The sequence below is a fragment of the Silurus meridionalis genome, chromosome 17, assembly GCF_014805685.1.
Source record: "Silurus meridionalis isolate SWU-2019-XX chromosome 17, ASM1480568v1, whole genome shotgun sequence".
NCBI classification, from domain to species: Eukaryota; Metazoa; Chordata; class Actinopteri; order Siluriformes; family Siluridae; genus Silurus; species Silurus meridionalis.
Genome location: NC_060900.1, coordinates 268,101 through 278,100, shown reverse-complemented (window position 1 = coordinate 278,100; position 10,000 = coordinate 268,101). Strand labels below are relative to the sequence as shown.

General features: G+C 41.8%; 2 protein-coding genes across 2 annotated transcripts in view; both read right to left on the bottom strand.

Annotated features, from left to right (window-relative positions):
• Window positions 1-3,218: 3,218 nt before the first annotated feature.
• On the bottom strand, window positions 3,219-7,967 carry fbxo4 (F-box protein 4). Its single transcript, XM_046871816.1, has 6 exons — window positions 7,830-7,967; window positions 7,306-7,520; window positions 7,032-7,107; window positions 5,681-5,874; window positions 5,246-5,424; window positions 3,219-3,970 (listed from the first exon to the last, which is right to left on the bottom strand). The coding sequence occupies exons 1-6, from the start codon at window positions 7,835-7,837 to the stop codon at window positions 3,887-3,889; spliced, it is 756 nt and encodes a 251-aa protein (XP_046727772.1). The 5' UTR covers window positions 7,838-7,967; the 3' UTR covers window positions 3,219-3,886.
• A 1,376-nt stretch (window positions 7,968-9,343) lies between these two features.
• Window positions 9,344-10,000, bottom strand: part of rimoc1 (rab7a interacting mon1-ccz1 complex subunit 1) — a 7,809-nt gene continuing 7,152 nt past the window's right edge. The window contains exon 6 of the mRNA XM_046871815.1: window positions 9,344-10,000. This exon is cut by the window's right edge and continues 64 nt beyond it. Coding sequence (XP_046727771.1) covers window positions 9,816-10,000 — 185 coding nt within the window. The 3' untranslated portion in view covers window positions 9,344-9,815.

Genomic DNA, 10,000 nt, shown 5'->3' with positions numbered 1-10,000 from the left:
GAATGTGTAGAATGTGTGTAGAATGTGTAGAGTGCATTGTGTAGTGTGTGAGTAGAGTATGTAGAATGTGTGTAGAGTGTGTATGAAGTGTAGTGTGTTTGTTGTATGTATTGTGTGTAGAGTGTGTAGAATGTGTAGTGTGTGTTGTGTGTAATGTGTAGTGTGTGTAGACTGTAGTGTGTGTAGTTTGTATTGTGTATGTGTGTGTGTGTGTGTGTGTGTGTGTGTAGTACATAGTGTATAGTGTGTATGTGTGTGTGTGTGTGTGTATAGTGTCTGTAAAATGTGTAGTGTGTGTAATTTGAATGTGTGTGTAGTGTGTGTGTAGTGTGTAATTTGTATGTGTGTAGAGTGTAGCATGTGTGTAGAGTGTTTGTGTGTATAGAGTGTGTAGAATGTGTAGACTGTGTAGTATGTGTAGAATGCATAGAGTGTGTAGAGTGTGGGTAAATGCATAGTGTGTAGTGTTTGTAGTGTGTGTATTGTGTTTGTTTAGTATGTGTAGAATGTGTGTAGTGTGTGTGTGTATGTGTGTAATGTGTAGAGTGTGCAGTGTGTGTAGTGTCTGTGTGTGTAAAACATGTATAGAGTGTGTATACTGGGTGGATTGTGTAGAATGTAGAGTGTGTGTATGTTTGTGTGTAGTTTGTATTGTATGTATAGAGTGGGTAGTGTGTGTAGTGCATAGTGTATAGTGTGTGTATGTGCTTATAGTGTGTAATTTCTGTGTGTGTAATTTGAACGTGTCTAGAGTTTGTGTATTGTGTGTAGAATGTAGAGTGTGCAGTGTGTGTAGTGCATAGTATGTGTATGTATGCCGTGTGTATTGTGCAGTGTGTGTAATTTGTGTGTATGTATTTTGTATGTGTGTAGTGTGTGTAGAGTGTGTGCAGTGCATAATGTATTGTGTGTGTATTGTGTATTGTGTGTATAGAGTGTGTAGAATGTGTAGTGTGTATGTGTGTGTAGTGTGTTACTGTGATGTCCTGGTGTTGACCTGCTCGCTACAGAGAAATGAAACAGAGTGATTGGATTATAGTGAGTTACTGATCGCTGCAGGACCAATCTTAATGGAATTCAAATAAATGTGTGTGTGTGTGTGTGTGTGTGTGTGTGTGTGTGTGTGTGTGTGTGTGTCAGTGCGTGAGTGTGTGAGTTTTAGTGTGTTTGTGTATATGAGTGTGTAAGAGTGTGTGTGTGTGTGTGTGTGTTATGTGTAATAAAACACACACTCAGGAGTGTTTTGAAAAACTACACAACCTGCACACCTAAGAAAGCAGATCCTTGAGGAAGTTTCTCTACTGACATGGAGTCCTATACACACACACACACACACACACACACACACACACACACACATTTATGGTGTGTTAAATAAAATTACACACATGAAATTGTTCTGTTGTTGTATCCGGAGTTACGTGTGTATTAAGAGTCTAAGTGAATAACACACTCTGATCCTTTGCAACAAGCACAAACACACTACTCAGAACTGTTTCAGCACAATACACTAACACAACATAGTACACACTAACATGTTACATGCTAACACAACTTCCCCCTGCAGCTTCACACAGTCACACAACCCGACAGCGTGCTTTAATTAGCCATAGTAATAATGACCAGGTTGTAAGGCTGCAGGAAACTGCACCGAGGTACACACACTTCTCTGTCTCCATAAACCTCCTGCAGACGTGGCAAAAGTCCACACAGCCTTCACTTATGTAGAAGTGCAGATATTCATGCTTAAAAAATATTCTGGTAAAAGTTGAAGTTTTGACTGCACTTTTTCACTCAAGTTAAAGGAAAGAAGTTTGGGCTCTGACGTGTCTGTTTTAGTGTCACGCTGGTAACTGAACCTCACGTCATCTTAATATTAGGGTTGTCAATCGATATCTGTCAAAATATTTAATCACACTATTCGAAATGTACCTTAAATTCCTACTTTTCAAGTTTTAAATTCTCTAATCAACATGCGCATGGAGAAATATTGATGCTTTATGTAAATGTAGGTTTATTATTAGTGAAACTGAACTCAACACAGAGATGAAGAGTAAATATTCTTGTAAAAGTTTTGAAGTAATGATGGTATTTTAAATTATAAAAATCATCAGGACACCAAACGGATCTTTTGCTATGTTTCCACACGGATGGTTAATGAGGTGACACCGGAGAAACTGCACCTCTTCTAACGTTCATATGGATTTTACAGAATTTGAATGAAATGTAAATTGATTTGGTTGTTTTATTTGTGTGTTTGTGAAGAGAGATGACAGAGACAGCAGAGAGCGCCCCCTGTCTGTTTTCTGTAATTTACAAAAGCACAATGTTTTGTTGTTATTATGAGTGTGTACAAATAAAAGTGATCCTTTTACAGATTCACATGATGTATTGCTTGTATTTGTACAATCAAAAAAGTCAGTAATTTATGTTTGTTTCCTTGTTACGAGGAGAAAATGGCACAAAACGAGCCGGTGCGTTTGTGGACCCCCGGAGGGTTTATTGTTCGCTTCGTGGTGGATTTCGGTGTTTGATTTAAAACTTGCCACAAGTATTTTTTCTGTTTTTTTTTATTTATTAATTTATTTTTATCTGAATAAAAAAAGGTCTTTGCACTGAAGGTTTTAATTTCACCTTGTTTATTTATTTATGTTTTCATAAAAAAAATGGTCAAACAGAAACACATGCTGCATTAATCACTTGTTAATAAAAAAATTAAATGAATTTGCATTTTGACAGCCTTAATTAATATATTAATTTAAAACATTTCAAATGTTGTTCTCTAATGAATGTGTCCAGGCTGAAGATCCACCATGTAGAAAACAAGCAGAGAAAAGATGATGATGATGATCAGGAACGTCTCTGTTCTCATCACTGACTCCCTCTGTCTCATCCACGTTAACCCCAGACTTCTTACTGCCTCCTGCCTGCTCACTGTGAGCTTCAGAACCTAGTCTACGTCTGTGGTGTGAGAGAGACAGGAGATGATCCACCAGTGGACTAAAAAAGCGGCACAATGAGAAGAAACAGTCAAGTGAAGTTTATTTCTATTGCACTTTTCACCTCGTCTCAGAGCAGCTTTACGGAACTGAAGAGTGAAGGTGAAGGGGTGTGTTTATCTCTGATGAGCAGGTTGTATTTGTACATATTTGGTTTTAAATAACTGTTTACTTAAAAACTAAAAATGTATTTTGTCACCTGAAGGAAAAGAAGCAAAGTACGAGTCAAAGAACTTGTTTTAATATGAAATCAACATAATGATCTATTCATCTGTACAAAAATAAATCAGTTGATGCAAATAAAACAAACGTATTTAAAGCTTCAACAACAGATTGTTTAGAGGAACTGATGGATGTTTGGTATAAATGGAAAAAGGCAGAAAAACATGGATAGAACCATGCAGACGTCCTGCTCCCTCACGTCAGCTGGTGATGAATTTAACTCCATGTTCAGGGTCGGTGAGGACACTTACAGTCCTTAACTCCGTGTTCTGTTATGTAGCTCTATGTTCTCTATGTAGCACCAGGGTTCTGAAGGAACGTTGTTTTATTTCACTGTGTACGGTAAAGTTACAGATCTGACAGCTTCCTCTGAAACATTTTCTTATGCCGAATACACAATGGAAAGAAAAGGAAACAACGTTATGGCGAGAAAAAAAACTTGTGATAATGGAAAAAAAGAAAAGAAAAAATATCATGTGTGGCCTTTTAGGACTTTTGTACACACACAAGGTGTTCACACAGGTGTAGACCTGAGGAACATCAAACATCAACAGGTACATCATCAGACCTGAACAGCTCAACGGTTCAATTCCACTCACAGTGACGAAAATCTCAACTGATATAAAGATAAAGCTTTTATATATAAAAATATAACGACAAATCATTTAAACTCTGAGTCCTGAGTGTTTGAGTAACCAACATATCCCCTCCAACAGACCTGAGAGAGACTCAGCTACCACGTCCTGTACCTACACACACACACACACACACACACACTCAGCATTATACACAATAAAACACAGGGCATAAAGTCCTGCACATACATACACACATTACATAGACACTGTATACACACACATGTGTAAATATATATTATATATTATGTATATATAATGTGTGTGCATACAGTCTTCTTCTTCTTTTTCTTTCAGCTTCTCCCATTAGGGGTCTCCACAGTTCATTCATCTCCATACCCCTCTGTCCTCTACATCTGCTTCTTTCACACCAACTACCTGCATGTCTTCCCTCACCACATCCATAAACCTCCTCCTTGGTCTTCCTCTTTTCCTCCTTCCTGGTGTCTCCATCCTCAGCATTCTCCTACTGATATACCCCATGTCCCTTCTCTGAACATGTCCAAAACATCTCAATCTCACCTCCCTCACCTTGTCTCCAAAACGTCCTACATGCGCTGTCCCTCTAATAAACTCATTTCTAATCCTGTCCATCGTCGTCACTCCCAACGAACATCTCAACATCTTCAGCTCTGCTACCTCCAGCTCCACCTCCTGTCTTTTACTCAATGCCACTGTCTCTAATCCATACAACATCTCAGGTCTCACCACAGTCTATAAACTTTCCCTGTCATTCTTGCAGATACTCTTCTATCACAAATCACTCCTGCTATCACTCTTCTCCACCCACTCCACCCTGCCTGCACTCTTTTCTTCACTTCTCTAACACACTCTCCATTAGTTTACACTGTTGACCCCAGGTACCTGAACTCCTCCACCTTCTCCACCTCTTCTCCCTGCAACCGCACCCCTCCACTGCCCTCCCTCTCATTCACACACATGTACTCTGTCTTACTCCTACTGACTTTCATTCCCCTTCTCTCCAGCGTGTACCTCCACCTCTCCAGGATCTTCTCCACCTGCTCACTACTCTCACCACAAATCACAATATCATCCGCAAACATCATAGTCCACAGAGACTCCTGTCTGACCTCGTCCTTCAACCTGTCCATCACCACTGCAAACAGGAAAGGGCTCAGAGCCGATCCTTGATGCAGTCCAACCTCCACCTTGAACCAGTCTGTCGTTCCTACTGCACACTTCACTGCTGTCACACTGTCCTCATACATGTCCTGCACCACCCTCACATACTTCTCTGACACACCAGACTTCCTCATACAATACCAGTGTGTGTGTGTGTGTTTGTGTGTGTATACAGTATATTATATATATATATATATATTAGTGTGTGTGTGTGTGTGTGTGTGTGTGTGTGTGTGTGTGTGTTACCATCCAGGGGTTGGGCAGCAGGTTGAGTTTTAATTGATGAGCGACAGAAACACTTGCACTCGTTCTCTGACTCTCTCCATCTCGGGACACACAGGAGAGAACGAGTAGAGGACGAGATGAAGGACCAAACTCAGGCTGCAGCACAGCACTGATCTGAGCAAACTCATCCTCTCTTACAGCTAACACACACACACACACACACACGCACACATGCACACACACACACACGCACAGATTGGTCAGAACGTGGTGATTAGTTGTCTGTAAAAGCAGGAGTAAGAGGAGAGCTGAAATAGGTCAGATAAACGGTCAAATAATTATAATAAATCTTATATTGAATCATTAGTTTTAACTGCTAATAAATAAAACAAAAGTCTGTGTGTGTGTGTGTGTGTGTGTGTGTGTGTGTGTGTGCGTGTTCAGTGGAGGTCTGACCCGTCTCTGGCATCGTCTCGGCGTTGGCTACGTAAATAAAACCGTTAACGGAGCGGAACACTTCCTGAAACTGAGGAGCCACGCTGTAACTCCGCCTCCCTGCACCATCATCATCATCATCATCCTCATTGTCCTGTATGAATATCTTACTATTCACTCTCAACCTTTCCACACGTGCACGCTCTCTCTCTGCACTACACACACACACACACACACACACACACACACACACACACACACACACACACACATATATACACACATACAAACATATATACAGTGGAACCCACTTATCTGGACCTCGGTGAACTCACCAACACTATTAAGTCGACGTTTTTGAAAATTCTCGCTTTGTCTCAGCATTTTTTAATCGGTTATGTTGATTCTTTTATGTCGCCGAACCCTAATATCTCGAGCACAAGGGGGGCAAATTTGCCACTTAACGTCGGGTATGTCGGGAATCCCCCTGCCACGCCCACTTCGGTGGCGGCGTTCCCCGGAGCACCCTGCTTCTTCTCCCGCGTGGGCGAGCTCGTCGCAGTCCTGCTGAACACACACACCTGACTCTCATTCACTCACTCATCCCATCTCCTATTTAAGCCCCTCCCCTCCACACACTCGCGGTCCGTTATTGTTTGTGCATGATGGTATGTGTTGGTTCATGGCGGTCTGTGTAATTGCGTATACGTATCCCGCTACGTACCCTTCTTCTCGTACTCCGCATTCTCTCTACGCTCCCCCGGATTCCCCCGATCCTGCTGTTTTACATCTTCACGCTGTCTGCACCACGTTTATCCGTTGCTGCCCAGCGCTGCACTTTCCATAGCGCGGATCCATGGATTCTCTACACCAACTGTCTCTGCTTTCTCAGAACTTGGTGGACGGCGCTCCCGGAGCGCAGCACTGGATATTACTGCTTCACTACAAGTACTGGTGGATTCTCTCCTGAGTCTCAATAAACTCTGTTTGTGTTTACTTCTGCTTCCGGCTCCTTATTACAGGTTTTCTCGATCCGCATGACCAATCAAACAAATCACAACAACGCTGTTGTGAAAAAAACCCTCCAAAAACACGTGCATGTACATTCTCATTTATTAACGCACATCATGTACATAAAGACATTTCAAGCACGTTAATATATTGCCGCCATTTTGGTTTTCGTTTATCTCGATCATCGGTTATCTCCACGCTTTTTGGTGTCCCCCTAGACCCTCGACATAACCGGGTTCCACTGTACATACACAGACACAGACACAGACACTCCTTTAACAGGTGAGATTACATAATGGCTGTGTGTGTGTGTGTGTGTGTGTGTGTGTGTGTGTGTGTGTGTGTGTGTGTGTGTCTGTACCTGTTAGTTGAATATAAGGTGATGATGTTGAATTTGTGTTGGCCGTCATAAACAAAACTGATCCCTGATCCAATACCTAATACACACACACACACACACACACACACACACACACACACACACACACAGACGTTTAGCAGGAGTGCAGCATAATATAAATAATATAAATAACATTTGTGTATGTGCGTGTGTATGTGTATGGGTGTGTTGGTGTCTATATGAGTGTGTGTCTATATAAGTGTGTGCATGTGTGTGTGTGTGTGTGTGTGTGTACTGTTGATCTGGCGTTGTGGAGTTCCTGCTACACCCAGGACGTTAGGAGAGTTCAACATGACGGTCATGAGGGAGACGCTGAGCTGCTCCAACCCACAACCAAACATGGAGAACCTCGGCTCTGTATCTGACACCAGGGAGTGCAGGAAAAACGACAGAGCAGACGGAGGAGTGAAACGCTGAGGAGAACGACACTCAGGACAACAACGCAGATATCTACAGGACAGAGGGAGAGAGAGAAAATATTGTACAATTTGTAAGCGTGTGTATGAGTGTGAGGTGTGTGTGTGTGTGTGTGTGTGTGTGTGTGTGTGTATATATATATATATATATATATATATATATATATATATATATATAGTGTGAGGTGTGTGTGTGTGTGTGTGTATATATATATATATATATATATATATATATATATATATATATATATATAGTGTGAGGTGTGTGTGTGTGTGTGTATATATATATATATATATATATATATATATGAGTGTGAGGTGTGTACTGCAGGCTCTTTCTCACTCTGCCATAAAGTCCAGGTTGTGGTTGTCTCCCCTGCAGGTTCAGTGAGGTAGTGCAGTGTGGGAGTGGAGATGATCCACCGAGCTCCAGCTTGCCGCACCTTGAATCAGAAAGTATCTCCAGATCAGTGGGTCACGAACCATGGAGCTCCAGTACTGACAGGTCGCTCCCAGTCTACACAGGTCCCGAGGGGACAGGAAGGTTAGGATCAGGAACTGAAGATCCACCTGTTCAACAAACAAACACACACACACACACACACACACACACACACACACACGTTTGGTTCCTCATACACAGTGAACTTCCTCCTTCTCCATTGATCATCATCACTATCATCTTCCTTCTGTGTGTGTGTGTGTGAGAGAGAGAGAGAGAGGGGGAGAGAGAGAGAGAGAGAGAGAGGGGGAGAGAGAGAGAGAGGGGGAGAGAGAGAGAGAGGGGGAGAGAGAGGGGGAGAGAGAGAGAGAGAGAGAGAGAGAGAGAGAGAGAGAGAGAGAGAGAGAGAGAGAGAGAGAGAGAGAGAGAGAGACTCACAGGTAGGTGAAGGAGAAGAGAATCCTGATGACTGAGCTCCTGAGCTGAACTTTCACTCTTCCTGCTCCTGGAGTCAGAGAACAGGCTGATGTTCCTTAAACTTCTCAACACTGCAGCTGGACTCAACATCTCACCTGTGTCACATTCATACAGGAGTTTATACACACACACACACACACCTCACACTATATATATATATATATATATATACACATCACACACTCTATATATAAATGTTACACACACACACACACACACACATTATAAAGCAGACCTGGTGGTAGATCTTCTTCTGACTGAGTTCTACACTTTGCCCTACTTCCGGTTTCTCACTTTACCGGAAGTGGCCCCACTATACTACGTAGTCTCAGACTGCATTAATGGTGACGTCACATTGATGCCGGAAGTGGGTTTTATCGTTTGAGTGTGATTCACTCAGTTCCGTGTGTAAAGTGCCCGGTGTGATATGCGACCCGGAGTCAGACTCGGGAGAGGATCAGACAGTGGATCAGACTCTGACACTCTGCACTGTGAGTGCACAAAGAGATTCATTCACTATAGCTAAGCTATGCTAATTAGCTGGAATGCCGCTGGAAGAGAGCGCGAGCGCTTATTGGCTGGGATGTGATGGGTCACGTGTTCCTAGAGGGAGGAGTCATGTTCAGATTATAAAACAAAAACAAAACCTGGATCATGAATTCGTGATAACGGGTTACCATGGAAACCACCGCCCCCATACACTCTGACTAACGTGTACTGTACTGAACATTATTATAATATGAAGATATTATTGTTCACAGTTTACACTTTACATTATTTATTATATTCTATTTACATTTCATCAGTACTGGACAGGTGTAAAAGGTGTTTCACTACATGCTGTACTCTGTATAAATGTGTGTGAGACAACATTTGATTTGGGAAGTGAGAGAACAGAGGTGTGAGACAGAGAAATATTTATATGACAAATATGTAAATAAATAAACGGGAATAAATACACAGGTCTTTGGTAAAATTCAGTAATAAACACTTTTTTAAACAAAAATTTATTCGAGTGTAAACAGAAGTGCTGAATAAAAGTGCAAAAGAAACAAGGCAGGAAAAAAAGGGAAAACTTTCAAAATGCACAAAAATATCAAAATATCAACATTACAGAGTCCACACTGAGCCGCAGGAGCCCGAACAACACACACGCTCCAAATAAATACTGAACATTAACACTGTCAGTGGCCGAGTGTGTGTGTGTGTGTGTGTGTGTGTGTGTGTGTGTGTGTTTTAATATGCTTCCATCAGAACATAAAAAACTCCATTACAATTAAATAAATAACTTGTATAAATTAGAACTGCTTTATGGGAATTTTTTTGTTTAAACAAAATTCTAATATTTTACAGAAATAAGCGCACTGTGTGTGTGTGTGTGTGTGTGTGTGTGTGTGTGTGTGTGTGTGTTTATTGCAGGATGTTGAGGATCTCCTTGGCGTTCTCTGTGTTCCAGCCCTGTCCCTGTAGCGGCCCCTCACACACTCGGACATATTTGAGCAGGATGTGTGTACCGATGTCTCTGAAGTGCAGTGTGTCGTCTCTACACTGAGACGAGTCGACTCCTCCTCCTCCTCCACCTTCCTCATACTTTA